The sequence below is a fragment of the Prionailurus bengalensis genome, chromosome D1 (assembly GCF_016509475.1).
Source record: "Prionailurus bengalensis isolate Pbe53 chromosome D1, Fcat_Pben_1.1_paternal_pri, whole genome shotgun sequence".
Lineage (NCBI taxonomy): Eukaryota > Metazoa > Chordata > Mammalia > Carnivora > Felidae > Prionailurus > Prionailurus bengalensis.
The window spans coordinates 73679745-73699863 of NC_057346.1; the positions used below are offsets into that span (position 1 = coordinate 73679745).

At 37.9% G+C, this 20119-nt stretch overlaps 2 protein-coding genes across 2 annotated transcripts in view; both read right to left on the reverse strand.

The window, feature by feature from the left end:
- Positions 1–5348: 5348 nt before the first annotated feature.
- RPS13 (ribosomal protein S13) lies at positions 5349–8387 on the reverse strand. The gene is made up of 6 exons (XM_043580766.1): positions 8299–8387; positions 8097–8145; positions 7829–7907; positions 6621–6790; positions 6054–6154; positions 5349–5426 (listed from the first exon to the last, which is right to left on the reverse strand). Exons 1-6 carry the CDS (start codon positions 8319–8321, stop codon positions 5393–5395), a joined length of 456 nt encoding a protein of 151 aa, XP_043436701.1. The 5' UTR covers positions 8322–8387; the 3' UTR covers positions 5349–5392.
- Positions 8388–12067: 3680 nt separating this feature from the next.
- The window catches only part of PIK3C2A (phosphatidylinositol-4-phosphate 3-kinase catalytic subunit type 2 alpha), a 126039-nt gene continuing 117987 nt past the window's right edge, over positions 12068–20119 (reverse strand). The window contains exons 28-33 of the mRNA XM_043582344.1: positions 19098–19222; positions 17601–17718; positions 17438–17510; positions 16988–17097; positions 16775–16900; positions 12068–15232 (exon numbers count right to left, since the gene is read on the reverse strand). Of these exons, the coding sequence (XP_043438279.1) occupies positions 15050–15232; positions 16775–16900; positions 16988–17097; positions 17438–17510; positions 17601–17718; positions 19098–19222 (735 nt within the window). The 3' untranslated portion in view covers positions 12068–15049. The remainder of the gene's footprint in view (positions 15233–16774; positions 16901–16987; positions 17098–17437; positions 17511–17600; positions 17719–19097; positions 19223–20119) is intronic.

Sequence of the window (20119 nt, forward strand, 5' to 3'; positions counted from 1 at the left end):
CACTATTTGAAATAGCCAAAAGGTGGAAGCCCAAATATCTTTCGAGTGAATGCATAAATTATGCTTATATGCAGTGGAACACTACTCAGCTATAAACGTACTGACATGCTACGTGAATGAACCCCCAAAACATGATGCTAAGTGAAAGCCAGACATAATAGATCACGTTACATGAATTCCATTTATTTGAAATATCCAGAACAGAAAGCAGATTGGTGGTTGCCAAAGGCAGAGTGAGGTGGGGAGAATGAGGAATAACTGTATGTATGTTTCCATATATGTATGTATATTATTTGAGAGAGCGTACACATGTGCAAGTTGGGGAGGGACAGAGAGAATTCCAAGCAGGCTCCCCTATGTCAGTGAAAAGCTCAACGTGGGGCTCAATCTCACCAACCATAAAGATCATGACCTGAGCCAAAATTAAGAGCAAACCATAGCCTTAACTGACTCAGCCACCCAGGTGCCCCAGAGTTAACTGCTTTGAGTGTGGTTTCATTTTGGGGTGATAAAAATATTTTGGAACTAGACAGGGTCGGATGTTTGCACATTATAAATATACTAACCACCACTGAACTGTTCACTTTAAAATGATGAATTTTATGTTATGTGAATTTCACCTCAATTTTTTTTTAATTTATTTACTTTTTTGAGAGAATGAGCAAGAGAGCAACAGGGGAGAGGCAGAGAGAGGGAGAGAGAATCCCAAGCAGAATCTGTGCCCAAAGCACAGAGCCCGATGTGGGGCTCAAACCCACAAACTGTGAGATCATGATCTGAGCTGAAATCAAGACACCTAACTGGCTGAGCCACCCAGGCATCCCTCACCTTTTTTTTTTTTTTTTTTTTAAAGGAATGTTGTTTAAAAATAAGAAGGCATAGGGGTGCCTGGGTGGCTCAGTCAGTTGAGCATCTGACTCTTGATTTCAACTCAGGTCATAATCTTGTGGATCTTACAGTTCATCAAGGGATCAAGCCCAGCATCCCTGTCTGCTTGGGATTTCCTCTCCTCTCTGCCCCTCCCCAGCTTGTGCTCTCAAAATAAACCAACAGTAAAAAAAAAAAGAAAGCATTATATGTTAGAAAAAAAACAGCTGAGTTTAAAGTAGTTTCTCTAGACTTCAGACTATGAACGGGAAGATTGTTTTTAGTTGTCTGGTAAAATACTTTTATTTTTTAAAAGCATGTTTTAATTTTTTAAAATTTATTTTTGATAGCAAGAGAGACAGCACAAGTGGAGAAGGTGGCAGAGAGAGAAAAGGAGACACAGAATTCAAAGCAGGCTCCAGGCTCTGAGCTGTCAGCACAGAGCCTGACACGGGGGCTTGAACTCACGAACTAGGAGATCATGACCTGAGCCAAAGTTGAACGCTCAACGAACAAGCCACCGAGGCACCCCTGTAAAATACTTTTATAACCACACATATGCATAATTTTGATTAAAAAATAGTAGTAAGATGAGGGGCACCTGGCTGGCTGTCAGTGGAACATGCGACTCTTGATCTCAGGGTCTTCATGAGTTTCAGCCCCATGCTGGGCAGTTTACTTAAAAAAAAAAAAACTTAAAAAATCATCTTTCCTTTAAGTGATACATGTTCATTTTACCTTTTATCTTTAAAGTAAACTCTATGCCCAACATGGGGCTAGAACTCACGAGGACCCCAATATTGAGTTGCATGCTCTACCAAGTAAGCCAGCCAGGTGTCCCAGAGAAAAGATGAATCTTTAAAAAATGTTTAGTTTTGAGATAACAAGTGGGGAGGGGCAGAGAGTGGGGCAAAGGATCTAAAGAAGGCTCTGTGCTGACAGCAGCAAGCTCCATGTGGGGCTCAAATTAAGGAACCATGAAATCATGACCTGAGCCCAAGTCAGACACTCAACCAACTGAACCACCCTGGTGTCCCAGAAAAGATAATTTTTAAATGAAGAGAACAGTTCTTGAAGGAAACCTTCAAACCCTAGCTGCTCACATATGGATAGATTTGGACAAATAACATGTACATGCTGATTCCAACTGTGTCAGAAAGTTTCGTTTAAAAAGGAAGAAATGTCTAAGTCTGAAAGATGGATGAAGACCATATTAAACAGAAGGGGAAGCAGAAAACACAATTTATTAGACTGATCTGTTTTTTTAAAAAGAGATCATAAAGAAAAATCATTAGGGATTATAAAATTCTTAAACTTCTACAGCAAAAATTACCACAAACAAGATGGAAAGACAGAAAACATTGGGGAAAATATTTGTAATACTTGTTATAGGTAGGATTAAGAATAACAATGTTCCAGGGGCGCCAGGGTGGCTCAATTGGTTGAGCATCCACTTTCCGCTCAGGTCATGACCTCATGGTTTGTGGGTTCAAGCCCTGTGTCAGGCTCTGTGCTGTTAGCTCAGAGCCTGGAGCCTGCTTTGGATTGTGTCTCCCTCTCTCTCTACCCCTCCCCACTCGTACTCGGTCTCTCTCAAAAATAAACATTAAAAAAAAAAAAAAGAAAAAAAGACTAACAATATTCCAAAAGAGACAGACTTTATAGGGCATGAATAGGCAATTCACAAAAAGGAAAGATTAAATATTCATTAATCAAGTAAGTTAAATAGAATAAAACAAAAAACAGAGTATCCTTCTTAAACAAAAAACAAGTTTTGAGCCTGGGTGGCTCAGTTGGTCGAGTGTCCAAGTCTTGATTTCGGCTCAGGTCATATCTGTTATGGGATGAGTCCACACTGAGCTTGGAGCCTGCTTGGGATTCTTTCCCTCTGCCCCTCTCCCCTGCTCACCCTTTCTAAAATTAAAAAAAAAAAAAAAAAAAAAAAAAAAATTTGAAAGGTACCTGAAATGACACTCATGGACTTTTTGATAATTTTATCAGTAGACTTTTGAAATGCAGTTTGGCAAAATATAAAACATACACGCCAAAGTTCCCATTCCTGGGACTTATCTCAAGATAACAAGGCAAATTATAGTACATAGCACCATGGAATACCAAAATCAAGACATAACCAGCAAAAATGATGAGATGATCTATGTAGTAAGATGCCCATGTACCAAAAGTCTTTGGAGTATCTTAACAGGTAGTTACCTGGAGGGATGTTCACCAAATCAATTGCTAAAGTTCTCTGAATGATTCAACTACTGCTACATATTAACTTCATATAATCCTCACAGTAATTTAGAGATTTATTTAGTTTTTTTAGAGAGCACACATGCGCAAGCTGGGGAGGGGCAGAGAATCCCAGGCAGGCTCCACATGGTCAGCGCAGAGCCTGATGTGGGGCTTGAACACACAAACCACGAGATCATGACCCAAGCCAAAGTGGGACAACCAACTGAGCCACCCAGGTGCCCCAATATTCTTTAGATTTTACCCCCATAGCCTTTAAGTGGCAGAGCTGTTGCTGAGGACCAAGTTTGACCCCTCTGCTCACAATTTAAAAGAATTGCAGATGTTTTTACATTTTGTTTACTATATCAAATAAACTCATTTTTTAAGGCATTAAAAACCTACTTGCAGTTGTATTTGCAGTAATTCTGGGGGTGCCTTGGTGGCTCAGCTGGTTAAATGTCCAACTCTTGATTCGGCTCAGGTCATGATCTATTTGTGGGACTGAGCCCGGTGTTGGGCTCTGCACTGACTGCATGGAGCCTATTTTGGATCCTCTCTCCGCCCCCTCCTGCTTGTGCTCTCAAAAAATAAAAACCTTAAAAACAGTTGTAGTTAATTGTTGGCTTGATGGTAAGAATCACAAATATACAAATACTTCTTACAATTAGAAAGAAACCTAGGGGCACCTGGGTGGCTCAGTTGTGTCTGACTTCGGCCTAGGTCATGATCCCACAGTTTGTGAGTTCAAGCCCCGCGATGGGCAGTGCTGACAACTCAGAACCTGGAGCCTGCTTAGGATTCTGTCTCCTTCTTTCTCTGCCCCTCCCCTGCTCATGCTCTCTCAAAAATAAATAAATGTTAACAAAAAAAGGAACAAAATCTATACATGCTTTGAAACATCAAATGTCCCACCTACTATTAACTAGTTTTTGGTCCAGAACCATCATTACCCAACATCTGCATAGCTACTTAGGGATTCCAAGGGATCGTGCTGGGAGTTACCTTGTTTTACTTATTCATCACTCTTGGAAATGTTTGCCTTACTCGTCAGATTGATTCTTGGTTTATGATGGTTAGTCACTTTTAAGACATGAACATGAACACAAAGGATGAAAAACTTAAATCTTTAACACCAGGTAAGAATTGGGTAAAATACTGCAACAGACGGTTTCCAATTATTTGTGAGCCCATTAGAAGGGGGACTGAATCAGCTTGCATACCCAGCATAGAGCTCACAATACCGGGTAGGTGAATAGATCAAGTGCTCTGAAGAACAAGGCAAGTCACTTGGTGTCTGTAACCCCAGAGCACAGTACTCAAAAGGCGATCAATGCTAGCTGCTACTAGTCTCTTAAAAAAGGGACTTCACCTAATAGTGTGATTTCAAATACAACTTTGATTATTGCTTAGGGTAAACCTTAAGAAAATAGCTTATTCAGTGTATCTATTTAAGTGATACACACTTAGAAAACAGGCAGTACATAAAAATCACCTACTTTGACGTTTTCTGAATTCTGAAGGAGCATGGCTCCATACACCCGCCTGACGTACAGCTTATCATTTACCTGTCTTACAATCAACAACTCACTCATGGTTCCAGACTTGCCTCTTTTACACAGGGATACCCACATACCTCATTAGGTTAAGAATTAAATACTCTGAAAACACCCAGCTAAGTGTTTATTTAACCCTCCCAAAGTTGCAAGGCTTAGTGACCTGGGTTCATCTCACCAACAGTTCTTCTGGCTCCCTAATTCAAATGAACTGTGCTTACTGTTACCTGAATCCCTTCTTCACCTTTAAGCCTTACCAACAAGACTGGGATCAAATTATCAGGTCTTCCTTAGGACCCTTCATACTAAAGATGTTCCTCCTGCAGAGAAACTTTTTGTGCATTTCTTAGTAGACTGCCACATACACTACCGGGATAACATTCCTCACAGGTCTACCTCAGTCTTAACATCAAATGTACCAAAAATACTTAGAAACATTTTTGCCATGACATCAAAACAAGTCACTGCTTTCCTAGTTTCTTCCAGTTCTGCCACTCCCTCCCCCATTTAACCACCCACCAAGTTATAAACTGCTCAGCTAGTTGAGCAGTGAAGGGATGAATAGATGGGTGCTACCTCATTGCTCCCTCAAAATCACACTTCTCATTGTGCTACAACACTTCCACATCAAAAAACCAATACATATGAATCGATGATATATATACTTCTAGGGAAAGAAAATACAAACTATGCTTCTTGTTAGACAATGATTTTATTGCTTGAGCACATGGTCAAATTTATGCAACCAGGGCAGAGGCTGTGGATGACTCGCTGAAAAGGAAAAAAGAAGAGGGAAGAAGAGTTGGATTATTATAGGTCCCCCATATTTATTCACAGACTCTAACACCTAGCAGAGCTATTTTCAAACAGCTAAAATAAACCACAAATACATAAAATGCACCAAAATGCCAAGGTTCCTGAATTAGTTTATTGTGTTTAAGCATGAGGAACAAAGATGCTCATTCATCTAAGGGAGAACCGGCCAACATAAGGAAAAACCCTTCTAGTGAAACCTGTGAATGTTTGGAAATTAATCATCATAATGAGCTATCTATGCAAAAATGAAGACAACATAAAAACAAGGAGCAGAGCTATGAGCTGAAACTTTACCCACTATCTAGAAGTGATTCAAAGGGCTTATTCATGTTTTAAATCAGGGGTCTGCAAACTATGGCCCTTTGCTAGCCTTTGTAAATAAAGTTTCAGTGGAACACGGCCATACCCATTTGTTTACGTATTGTCTATGCTGTATTCCTCCCAAAATGGCAGAATTGAAATAGTAGTTGACCACAGAGCCATGGACTAAAACATTCACTAACAGGCCTTTTACTATAGTTGCTACTGTGTTTACTATATGGCTAATGTCTGTTCTTATTAACAAAAAAGGTTAATACTTACTATTTCCAATTTGGGGGGAGGACTCGTTTGGTCTTATAATATCGAGCCAACCGGTGAATACGGCTCTCGATAAGAATCAGTCGGAATTTAGCATCCTTATCCTAAAGGACAAATTATAAAGATTTATTATCTTAAAAATAAAAATCGACATAATTTAAGAAGACTCCCTCAAAACAATAATCAAATATTATTTTAACAAAAGAATGTATAGATACCGTGCACTTTTAAGTTACCCAATGCCCTGTAATAGAATCCTAGGCTAAGGTTCATGTGGCTAGATTAAATCCTTAAGGGAATTTAAGGCGCCCCAAAATTTTAACATGAATGATTCGCAAAACTGTGCAAATAAAACAAAATTCTGCAAATAAATAACTCAACATTTTCAATCAAGTGATATACTGCATCTAGAGGAGCCAAAGCCACCCACCTCCTGCCAGTCTTTTCTGGTAGAATTTTTATTTCAAAGCAACTGTGGTGTCACAGTTTGTGTTTCAAGCCTCTTTAGGAAATTCAAATCAGATGCACTACAGTTTATTGAAGCTCATACAAACAGTTCCATTCTCTTACTTTTCTGTTCCTCTCAAGATGCTTTCGAACAGCAACAGCTTTCTTAATCAAATGGTAGAGGTCCTCAGGAAGATCAGGCGCAAGTCCTTTGGACTTAAGAATTCTCAAAATTTTATTGCCTGTCACAAAACGTACTTGTGCAACACCATGGGAGTCTCTCAGGATCACACCTGAAAAAAAACAGTAATATAAATCCTCCCCGCCAAACACAGAACTGAAGCATGTGATGTCAAGGCTCTGAGATCAAGTCATTATCCACGTTTCCTCTGTGAAACAGGGTTCCTTTTGTATCACAGAAAAACAACATGAGAATGCATGTAAAGCTCACTCAGACATCCAAGGTTGGTTTACCCAGCACTAAGGAAAACCGTTCTGGAGGAAACTGCCAATGCTGGTGCTTATCAACAGAGTGAACTTGATGGATTATAGGCCACCAAAGAAATCAGTGAGATTCCCACGTATATTTGCTTAATAACTGAACTTAATAATCAGACATTCTTCTGAGACCTTTACATACATTATTAAATCTTGGGGCGCCTGGGTGGCGCAGTCGGTTAAGCGTCCGACTTCAGCCAGGTCACAATCTCGCGGTCCGTGAGTTCGAGCCCTTCGTCAGGCTCTGAGCTGATGGCTCGGAGCCTGGAGCCTGTTTCCCATTCTGTGTCTCCCTCTCTCTCTGCCCCTCCCCCATTCATGCTGTCTCTCTCTGTCCCAAAAAATAAATAAACGTTGAAAAAAAAAATTTAAATCTCAAAATAGCACCATCTGAGTATTTTACAGTTTATTATGTATTTCCTATTTTGTGTGATACCTCTGGCTAGACTAATTATATAGTTGCACGGTGCCTCAGTTTCCTCAACTGTAAGATGGAGAAAACTTCACAATCATTTGAAAGTACGGCAATCAGAATTACATGAAGTCATTATATATAAAATGTATAGAACCATTCAGCCAGGAGTAACTAACTACCTAGCGCATACTAAGTACTCATTAAATTTTGGCGAGCATTTTAACAATTTTCCCGTCTTCCAAATTAAAGAACTTCAGAGTTCAAAAAACAAACACTTGGCCGCGGTCATCAGCGGTAAAGCCAGGAAAACCAGCAAAAAGTTTTTAAAGCACGTATGCGACACGTTTACCCCCAGCGACTTTTTCAGCAAGTTACACGAAGGCAGGCGGAAGGAGCTACATTATATATATATACCCACCGATTTGTGAGGGAGTCAGGCCCTTTTTGGCCAGTTTGTAGATCTGCTCCTTCACGTCGTCGGACGTCAACTTCAGCCACTGTTTAGGGAAAAGAAACTTGCCTTAGAAGGAGAAACTAGGGATGGTACCGAAGCACAGAGGTCTTTACCACCCTCCAAGAGGAGCTCCTCACGCACACATGGCCCCCACGCCTCGGTACCGCTTCTCCCGAGCGACGGATAGTAGCACCCCTCCCCGACTTCTCCCGTGTCTCCGCAAGCTACTTACGGTGGGCACGCTGCGGCGGTAAGGCAGAGCCGACTGGGACAGGCCCTTCCTGGGGAAAGAAAGTCTCGAAATAAGGTGGTGGTGGTGGCCAGTGCCACAATAAACTACAACATCAACCCCCTCAATTCGCTGCCCACACGCCCCCCTTTTCCCCTCACCCCGCGGCCCGAGCTTTGCAACCCGCTCAGAAACCCGAGCTCACCCGGGAGCGTGCATGCGACCCATGATGGCGGCGGTCAGGCAGCAAAAAAGAGAGCGAGGGTAGGAAAGCCGCAGGAAGCTACCCAGCACACAGGAAGTGACCTCACATACGCCCACCCTTTTCGCGTGCAGGAGGCGGAGCTACGCTGCGTGACTCCCGGCGTTCCCTGGCTGCATGTCCCGAGATGCTTTTCAGAGTTGTGCCCCAAGATTCCTCGAGGTGCAGGACTACGTATCCCGGCATGCATCGGTCTTTAAGGAGGCTTCTGGCCAGAGCGGGAAATTAAGTGCGCCGTTAGACTTTCTGGAAGAGCTGTCAGCGCTAAAAATGTACAGGTTCGAATCCCCGACTGGGAGTGAGCGTGGAGCAGCTACAGTTTCAGCGATTGGTGGATTTGGTCCCTGCCCCAGAAAGGCCACTGAGTTTGGGCGCCTGAGGTTCAACTATGCAGTTGTTCATCCATTCACCAGCGCAGCTCTTGTCTTGGTACTAGCTACGTCACAGTCTTTCTCTGCCCTTAATGAATTCACAATTACAATACCCTGGTAGTAAGTGCTACACTGGAAGTCATGGTAGTTACCACGCAGCCACCGCTATCACTTTTTAAAGTTTATTTATTTTGAGAGGTGGGGGGGTGGGGGGAAGGGCAGAGAGAGAATCCCAGGCAGGCTGCATGTTCAGCACGGAGCTCACCTTGGGGTTCCATCTCGAATGTGAGATCGTGACCTGAGCGTAATACAAGTTGGACACGTAACCAGCTGGCTGAGCCAGGTGCCCTGAAACCTGATTATTTTTTCAAGACAAAAAAAAAGTATTAGATCTAAAAAGTTACTGTTAACACATTTATTAAACATAGAGGTTCAGTGACCAAAGGGTCTTTAAGGGTTGAACTTTTAAACCTTTTTTGAGGTAAAATTCACATACTATAAAATTTGCTATTTTAACCATTTTGAAGTGTACAATTCAGTGCCTTTTGATATTTTCACAGTGTTATGCAACCAACCATCATCAATTCCAGGAATTTTCGTCACCCCAAAAAGAAGCCTTGTACTCTTTAAGGAATTACCTGCTAGGCTCCACTCCCCCACAGGCCGTGGCAACCACTAATCTGCTTTGTCTCTATGGATTTGCCTATTCTGGACATTTCATATAAATGGAATCATAAAATATGTGACCTTTTGTGACTGGCTTCTTCATTATCATAAGGTTTTCAAGGTTTGTCCATGTTGTAGCATCTTCGTTACTTTTTGTGGTTAAATAACATTCTATATGGATATACCACATTTTATTTCTATTTGGCCATTATGAGTAATGCTATGAACATTTGTGTACAAGTATTTGACTACCTCTTTTCAATTCTTGGAAATATATATACATATATATATACATGTATATATGTATATATACATATACATACATATATACATGTATATATATGTATATACATATACATACATATATACACATACGTATATATATGTATACATATATATACATATATGTATATATGTGATAATTTTAACTTTTTTTGGCAGCTGCCAAACGTTTTCGACATCAGCGGCACCACATTACGTTCCCACTAGCAATGTATGAGGGCTCAAAGTTCTCCACAGACTTTTTTAAAATTTATTTTTAATGTTTATTTTTGAGAGATCACGAGTGGGGGATGGGCAGAGAGGGAGAGGCAGAACCTGAAGAAGGCTCCAGGCTCTGAGCTGTCAGCACAGAGTCCCATGCGGGGCTCGAAGTAACAAAACGTGAGATCATGACCTGAGCAGAAGTTGGACACTTAACCCACCGAGCTACCCAGGCGCCCCTCTGCATATACTTAAAAATAAATAAATGCCTTTATTTAGTAGGTTCCATGCCCAATGTGGGACTTGAACTCACGACCTTGAGATCAAGAGTTGGATGCTCTACCAACTGAGCCAGCCAGGAGCACCCTACCACTTTTAAATTCTAGGTATCCCAGTGGGTATGAATTGGTATCTCATAGTAGTTTTGAGATATGTAGAGCCTGCTTGGGATTCTTTGCCTCTCTCTTTGCCCCTCCCCGGCTCCTAATTAAAAAAACAAACAAACAAAAAAAAAAACAAAAAAACCTCTGGTCCAATCCAAGGTTACAAAGATGTACACCCATGTTTTCTTCTAAGAGTTTTATAACTTTATGTTTAGATCTTTGATCTATTTTGAATTGTTGCATATGCTGTACCGTTCTTTTGCATGTGGCTGATTGTCCCATCACCATTTGCTAAAAAACCTCTTTACCATTTTAATGGTGGCAGTCTTGTGTCTTTCCAGGATCATGATTCAAATAAAAATAACCAAATGATTGTTCTAGAAATGAAAAATATAACAACCAAAACTAAAAACTTGATGGAGTGGGCGCCTGGGTGGCTCAGTGGGTTGAACATCTGACTTCAGCTCAGGTCATGATCTCATGGTTCATGAGGTTGAGCTCCGTGTTGAGCTCTGTGCTGACAGCTGAGCCTGGAGCCTGCTTGGGATTCTGTGTCTCCCTCTCTCTGCCCCTCCCCCACTCATTCTCCATCTCTGTCTCTCTCTCAAAAATAAACATTAAAAAAAAAAAAAACAAACCCAAAACTCAATGGAGGACTTAAAACAGTTGGAGAGAAGTAGTAAATTTGGAAAGGAAGTCACAATAAATTATTCAGAATTGAAGAAAGATTTTAGAATCCTAAAAAAAAAAAAAAAAAAAAAAAAAAAAAAAGGAAAAAAGAAAAAAGCCCCATCCTAGTTAATACACATAAAACAAGATTAGCCTAAGGTAAGTAACTGAAGGTGTATGATGGATTCATTCATGGAGTTCATTACCCTGTTATCTAATTTTGTATGTCTAAGTTTTGTGTGGTAAAATTTTTCAAAAAAGTAAGGGTGAGGGGCGCCTGGGTGGCTCAGTCTGTTGAGCGTCTGGCTTCCGCTCAGGTCATGATCTCACGGTTCATGAGTTCGAGCCCCGTGTCGGGCTCTGTGCTGACAGCTCAGAGCCTGGGGCTTGCTTCAGATTCTGTGTCCCCCTCTCTCTCTGCCCCACCCCTGCTTGTGCTCTGTCTCTATCTTTCAAAAATGAATAAACATTAAAAAAAATTATAAAAAAAAAGTAAGGATGAAATTAAGGTTCTCCCCCCCCCCCCGACTGAAACTGGGTTTATTGCCCCAGGAAATTGTCTTTGTGTAAGTTATTAGTTTTTTGTGGTCTCTGGGCCCCTTTACATGTTCTCTGTAGGGTCAGAGAACCATAACCTCACACTGGATTATTCCAAGATGGAGGTAAAATATTAGAGAAATCTACATTTCTCTGTTTTGTAGATAGGTATATAACATGCTGTTACTATACTAGTCTAGTAAACCACCAAAGGCCATGGACCATACTCAGAGAAGTCTGTAAATATTGCATATTTTGTCATTCCAATTATATGAAATAATGATGGGGCAAAGTGGCAGTCCAGATCTTCAAAGAACCAAATTTAGAAGTCAGATTTTTAGGGCAACTGACAGATCAGTTTTGAAATTCAGGATATTTGAACTTAATAAACTCCTAGGTGAGAAACAAAGTACACAACAGTGAGCTCATATCAAAGTTTATTTATTTTTTAAGTAAACTCTGCCCAACATGGAGCTTGAACTCACAACCCCAAGATCAAGAGTTGCATGCTCTACCAACTGAGCCAGGCAGGCTCCCCGAGTTCATATAACGTTTGGAACCAAAAATGTTAATATGTTGATGAGTAAAGAAATGACAGCAGAGTTCCTTTATTCCAGAAATATTTTAATACAATCATAGTACAGGTTATGAAGTCACATTCAATCCACTGAATATATTCAAGGTATTAATAAAAATATTATACATCTTTACTCACTACCCTAATATAATTAAAGTATTTGGTTCTTATAGATGAGATTACTTGCCATATTCATTCATATTTGCACTGCTAATCGAACAGCATGTAGGTAAATCCATGGATTATGGTAAGTGGGGGCTTTAGTCCTTTTTGATCTGAAGTCTAAGTATCAAAATTGAGTATTTTCTTTTTTTAAGTGCCACAATACTTGAACCCAAGAACAGTCAACCAACTTAAGGCAAGATATTGAAACTTTTATACAACTTCAATTTGAAAAAAGAATACTTTATCAAATATCATACATGCCTTAACAGTTAGCTACCTATAGGTTTTTATAAAGGCAGTAATAAAAATGTCAGTGCAAGTTCTACATTGGGTTCCTCAGTAGAGAAAATAATAGGTTCTTGGAGTAAACCATTATTTCCAAATCCCAAAACACTGCAAAAGGAAATAATTTTTCTGGTGCAGGACTTACATGTAGCATAATTATTTTTACTCAGTAAAGATAGATATAAAACATTGTGATTATACATAAAAATTAGTGTCTTGGTGAGTCTGCTTAAACTTTTGCTTCAGATTTACTTCAATGCAAGCTTTATAAAATGTTCTTTTAAAAAAACTGATTTAAAAATCTACTGATAATAGTGCAAAGAGGCGTCTCTGTCCTTTTTTTTTGTAAGGGCTGAAGATTAGCATTTTTACAAAGAAATAACTTACATTAAAATATACGTAAAATATGTGTGCATTTTTTTTTAATGAGCAAAGAAGGCACAAAATGAGTTAAATTAAGAAAAAACATTACCATTTGTTCTGAACTCTGGTTAACTGAACAGTATCAATCATAATATACATTTTTAGGTAAGAAATCCACATTTGTTGTAATGGAAAAATGACATCACATTTTCTAGCTCTATTATTTGTGCTGAAAGACACTGCTGTAACAAATTGCAAATAGGCAGTATACATGGAGTCCAATTAACAATGGCCTTCTACCAATACAGTACTTTTTTTCTTTTCCTTTCTTTTTTTTACAGTGGCTAAGTGATAACTCATGGAATGAAATTAGGTCTCAAAGCTAAAGGGAAAATATCTAGCACTTCTTTATATCTGCAAAAGTACTTGTACACTACAAAGAAATGTTAACTGGATGTGGAAAAAGCAAAAAAAAAAAAAAAAAAACGGTGTGCTTTGATCTGCATTTTAATTAAGTTATTAAATAGACAACACATTTTAACATAAAAAAAAAGACATTCATATATTATACTAACAGGGTTTCCTACAAATGGACCATTAGTGTTAGGCACCAAAAATTTCAAGTGTTTTTTTTTTGTTTTTTGTTTTTTTTAATCTGTCCCATTGATAGATACATCCTCAGCCATTCTATTTCTGCTCTGTAGGTTTCACCATTTACATTAAACATTTGCACAGTTCATAAAAATTATGTTACGGGCAACTGAAGTGGAGACTGTCCTTTCTCTGCTGGTATTCTTCATTACATGTTTTGTCAGTTACCTCACAGCAACTAGATTACTACAATCTCTATTACCATTCAACAAGTGTCAAAAAGTCCATGCTAGCCATGAGAATATATAAACATATTTATTCAAACTAAACACAAAATTATGTGTGCAGGTGAATAATAAAAATGAATCTTATCCTTAATGGTTACTGTAGAATAATTTCAATCATGTCCCTTATGATTCTGAATCCTATTATATTAAGTAATTCATGTGAATGTATAATGTTTACAAAAATAAGTAAGACAGCTTACAAGACAAATTTTGCTATAAAAAATCTACATTAAAATTCAGTCTGGACCCTAGAATTCTTGTCCTGGGCCTCTTGTGAGGAGTCTGCCCTATTCATGGGGTTCTTCTACCAAACAGGAATGGGAACATGAGTGAACAATTTTCACTTGCTTAATGAAGAAGAGGAGTATAGACATATGGAGATGGATTACCAAAGTTCAATTCACACTCCTGGGAATAAATGTAGGATTATAATGGAATGATGGAATTTATTATACAATTACATTGGTGAATCTCATTCAGTTATAGAGCAACAAAAACATAAATGTTTAAGTCACGTGAGAAGTAGAAAAAATTATCTTTCTGTGGGAAAAACATTAGTAAATGTACATAATTCTTATCTTTAGTAAGTTGAAAGTGAGTGAAAACGACTTACTAATTATTTATCAAGTCAGGAAAAAATCAGAATGAAGTGCCAGGGAAGCATATGAAGTTAAGGCACCATTATTTACAACTTCAGTGATTGGCACTTATTCTGAAAAAGGCTTTAAAGACATGGGTGATAAAAAGCAGTATTATTTTCCCCTACTTCTATAAACTACGTAGTAGTTCTGAACATAACTATCTACTTGTGCTTTGCTTTTCAGCCCTGTGAATAGCAGCTGCATTTTCTGGTAACATCCTGCACCTTTCCTTTCCTTTGGTGTTTACGAACACAAACAATGGTAAAGGCTATAAAAGGTGCAAAACAGGAAAACAAACATGCTGTGTCTGCGTAAGAAACAATGCAAAATAGATGGCTGAACTGACATAGCACTATCAGACCAAACTAAAGCTATTACTCTGAATTGCTCAAGAAAGAATTAAATCCTTCACCAACTCAAAGTCTTTGTCAGGACTTATATATTAAGTTTCGAGTTTATAGCATTCTATATAATGACTTTAAAACAGCAATGGCTTCAACAAGTTCTTAAAGTTAATTATGTGACTGTTGGTCCAACAGATGTATCGAAATGCAGTTAAGTACATTTACTTTATAATTTCTGTCCAAGTATAAAAATACTATACAAAGTTCATAAGTGTGTATGTGTTTACGTGTTTATAACTGTTCTTACTTCCAAAACTCAGAAATTCATTAGCTTACAAATAGGTTGCCGCAGTCAGCTGATACCACTTAACGGTCTCTTTGCTCAAGTTGAAATCTTTTAAAGGCAGGGTTATTCCACCCAAGAAAAAATTCTCCCGCAGAGATTCTGCACTGAGAACACTGAGTTGAAGTTCTCTCTGTCTTAGGGTTTCCTTGCTATATCCACTGTACACAAGCTATAGCAAAGGCAAAAAGAAACAGTAAGTTACAGATTATTTTAAGTAAAAGCAGAAGTGAGATTAGTAAAGAGACTACAATTGCTGGCATTGACTATGACACATCTGGTGGAATGTGTCTCATACTTTAGATGCACATTTTGTATTCAGGAGTCTTGGATTATCATTATCATTCCTCTGAATGTCTGACATAGAAATGCACAAAGTAGAAAATTATTATTGGCTAAAAACTAACAACATGGATTTTCTGAGATGCAGGTACGGTGAAGGGAAAATCAGTTACAGTGCAGATGCCTGATATCTGAGCCGGAGAATGGAAGGAAGCAAGATGGGATAACATAATTATTTTACAAAAAATAAGGGTTGTGGTCTTTTCTGTTGGATTTTATATGCCATGAAATGATAATTTCTGATTATCCATACTTCACTGCAAATTCACCAAGTACACATGCAGTTTATAGCAAATCTGGAATGCTGAAAAGCTCTTTGAAATATCACATCAAAACAGATTTTTCCCCCCAACAAAGCCTCATCATAACTTCTAAGAAATATCACTTTAATCTAGTCCTTCTCACTGCCTAATAATAACTAAAAACTGACCACATTTTATTTCTTGAAAGTACAACACTACCAACTAGAAAAAACCAATACTACTTTTTGAGAATAACATCACCTGGTCTTCATCAAATATTGTATATGCTTTTAAAGGGCTACATTTTAACAAACTTATAACCTTGATGAAAATCCAGATTTATTTTCTTCCAAATCTCTATCCAGACATTTTTGTTAATGCACACAAATAATGTGGTGTTTATCCTGAAAATGTAGTTAACTAAGTGTTAGCAGCCTTTAATAGATAAGTTTCTAAGTTCTGAGTCACTCAGCAAAGTCACAGTTCTGTTCCACACTGTTCAGTTGATGCTTTGCTTATTGCTTTTAGTTTAGAGCACTCTTTATATGAAGAGGGTTGCTGGCAAACTAAAACCCAATTAGGAAGAGGAGGATTTTTAAATTACATCCTATCAAATAAAGGTAAAAGTACTGAAGATGTTTTAAAAGGATAAACAGGAAGGGCATCTGAACTTCAGTTATCAGAAGAGCTGTCACGCAGAAGGAGAAAAAGAGTAGTTCTGTGTGGTTCCAAGAGATACAACTGAAACCCACTAAGTGCAAATTGCAGGGAGCGAAGATTTCAGCCCAGTATAAAAAATAATCTAAGAGTTGGAACTGCCCAAATCAAAGTGGATGGCCTGGAAGCATTTCAGCACAGACTGAACATCCACTTTTTGGAAATGTTGCAGAGGGGCTACAAACATGGAAGGGTGGTTGAATAAGAACTCCTAAGATCTTTTAAAACCTAAGGGTCAATGATGGCAGGTTCAATTCTGCAACATTTTGTTAAGTACCACTAGATTGCTATTGAGTAGCTTTACTAGAACAATAAATAGTTCTGCAACTGATACCTAAAAAATTTTAAGTGTTTAAACTTTAAAATCTCAAAAGAACAAATCTAGGACATTTTTAGAAATGATTTTAACTTACCATCTCATTGAATGTTGGATTCCTAGTTTTTCGTGAAATTTTGGTTTTCCGTTTGGATGTTTTGTGGGTATCTGGAAGTAGGTATGTTTTGACATATGGATTTGGGTCAGCTCCATCTTCAGTAACCTATAAAGAAAAGCATTCCCTTAACAGTAATACTTCTTACCAAGGTATAGGTTTTCTCTACAATCATCATTATTTGTAAACACTCACAAGATCTTTGATGTGCATCACCATGATGAAAAGAGTACCATTTCGGTAAGAGACAGATAATTTCACTGCTCCTCCAATTTGGCCTGGAGTAGGACTGAAAGGACCTGCATCTGAAAATATAAATACATTCATCTTTATTTTATCTTGCTTGCACTGGTTAAAACAATAACAAAAGAAATTTGCTATAATTCCACGACCATTGCATGTGGGGAAAGAAAAAGGTAAATAACCTAATAGGCCACTGATTTATAGTTTTTTAGTAACCGCACTCTATTGGGAAAATGATGTGTATCCAGAAATTGATGGCCTTGGAAAGAATACCCCCGTTTCACTCTCACCAGACCACTGCCAATAACCCCACTGTCACTCTGCCACATCCACTGAGAAATTACAGGTTTGCATGTCATAAGGAAGCTGTAAATTATCAAGAAAGAGAAAAAATAATCTCACCTGCAGTCCTAGCTATTCCTTCAGCTTTTTCATCACGAAGTAAAGGGTGGAAAAAAGTACAAACAAGATCACACTAAGACACAAGAGGAAAACAAATCATTAGTTTAAATATTATATAGCACAAAGAAGAGTATGTGGTTATTTTTTCAATCAGGACAGTCACCTCGGCCACATCCGTTGAAGCACTCATCAAACTCTGTAAATAACTATTTAACTCAATTTTCCTTTTGGCTGCTACATCTTTTATGTGTGTTCTTCCCAGAACCATCCTATTAGGAAAACTACAAAAGAAAACAAAAACAAGTGTGATTTAAATTATTTCACCTGGAAGTATTTATAGACTTAAGTATAATATTTAATTAGAAATATTTTTTAAAATATATACTTAAATACAAAGTGGAGTCTTAATCTTCTAGAAAGTAAGTTTTGTAATTTCTTTTCAAAGTACTGGAGATGAAGTAGTTCAAGTACCTGTTATCCTTTTATAAACCTTGGTACAAAAGACACATTGTTTTGCTATTTTGCTATTTATTACTTATTTTCTACTATTTCTTCTCAACATTAGCCTATTCACAATATTTTATGCATATCTTCCAAAATAATCACTACTCACTCAATCAGCCAAAGTTATTGTTGAATAGTAGTCCCATACCAGGTCAATACTGTGTCCACAAGTGACATAGGGTCTAAATCAAGATAATCTTAACTCTGCCTATTTTGCTGACAGTGGAAAATGAGACTGCACATGGAAATAAATTCTGATACCCACTTTGTTGACTCTTTACTTCTGAAATCTAGTCTGAGAAGAATATGAGCAACTTGATGCAGGAAATCTATTGGTCATCAGCCACATCAAAACTGAGGGTTTTGAAAGGGTAACTGATACAAAACTAAGTTATATAAGATTTTGACTAACAGTCTCAATACCTCAGCTGTTTGTTTTTTTTTTCCCCCTCAAGGAGCTGAGTATGGCCAAAATTATTTCTGCAGTGATTTAAAATCTGACTTTTCTGGGGCGCCTGGGTGACGCAGTCGGTTAAGCGTCCGACTTCAGCCAGGTCACGATCTCGCGGTCCATGAGTTCGAGCCCCGCGTACTTAACAGAGCCTGGAGCCTGTTTCCGATTCTGTGTCTCCCTCTCTCTCTGCCCCTCCCCCGTTCATGCTCTGTCTCTCTCTGTCCCAAAAATAAATAAACGTTGGAAAAAAAAAAAAAATCTGACTTTTCTAAAACCAAGATTCTAAATTATTATCTGGTGTTGCTCACTGTGGTACACAATAAACTAAGAGGTTCAACTAAGTTCCCTGACCTCATTGTAAAGGTAGTTGAAGCAACGATTTACCTAGCTCAATAGGATTTGTAAAAAAAAAAAAAAAAAAAAAAAAAAGCTTCAACTGAAAGTTTTTTTCTAGCTTTTCTAGAAAGCTAGAAAATCCCATATTTTAAGTTTAGGATCTTGATCATTTATTCACTGTTTATTCATTCACCAAAAACATACAGTTCCTTGTCTATGGATGGATCAGACCCCTGCCATACAAAGGAAAATAAGTCACACATGGTCCACTGTATCTTACCACGTGTTTACACAAAGCTTTTGACCTACACTTGGTAAGAAATTGTTTCTGTGAAAAAGGATTAATAAACAACAATGGGAACATACCCTGGTAACTTCCAAAGTGGAAAAATAATACTGAGCTTATTGTGAAGCTCCTGAAACTCATCAAAGGTCCGGAACACAAATGATGGCTCAAGCTGTCCTTCCCTCAAAATTCGGACTACATAAATCTGAAAAGAAATCACAACCCAAATGCATTAAACAAAATACTTCTCTGACAGAAAATTCATAGCTTGACCATTCTATGTAGTCCAAATGCTTTTAAATTAGTAATCGATATGTCACTGATAAGAAACAGCAAACATAAAAGTCATCATATTTATATATAGCACATCAACTATATCTAATAGTGATATTAACCACTGTAAGATATATATGTATCCAGATGTAACAACTGGAAAGTGAAATTCACTTATTTCCAGGATTAAATATAATAAATGTACTTCCTGAAATTTATAAATTTAGTGCATTTCCAATGAACATATTAATAGGTTCATTTAAAAGAGTAAATGAGAAAAGCAAAATTTATGGTGGCAGGAGGATCAGGGAAAACTTGTCTTACTGGATATTTAAACTATGGTAAAGTCACAGTACTTTACAGACTACAATACTGTTATAGAAATAAGTCATATATTTACAGAAGACCAGAAATAAATTCAGGAATGAATATATGTATATCCATTACACTTAAAATATACTACCATTATAATATTCTACATTATGATATATTAATGTCATAAATCATTGAGGGAAAGAATGGACTACTCAGTAAAGTGGTGTTAGGATAAAACACTAAACTTACAAAAATTTACTAATAGGTGAAAATTAAAATAATAAAATTGCTTTATAAAATATCACTTTATCAACAATTTGAAGACTGTGCTGCGAAGTATTTCCCAGCAAAAGTATTAGCACAAGGGTGAAAAATAATAAAACAGATGATCATGCTATCCTTTTGGGGGACAAGGGGAAGCATACTAAAGATGATGTTTTTGTTCAAAGATGAACTTTATGTGTGTGTGTGTGTGTGTGTGTGTATTTTATAATACTTCATCCTTAGTGGAATG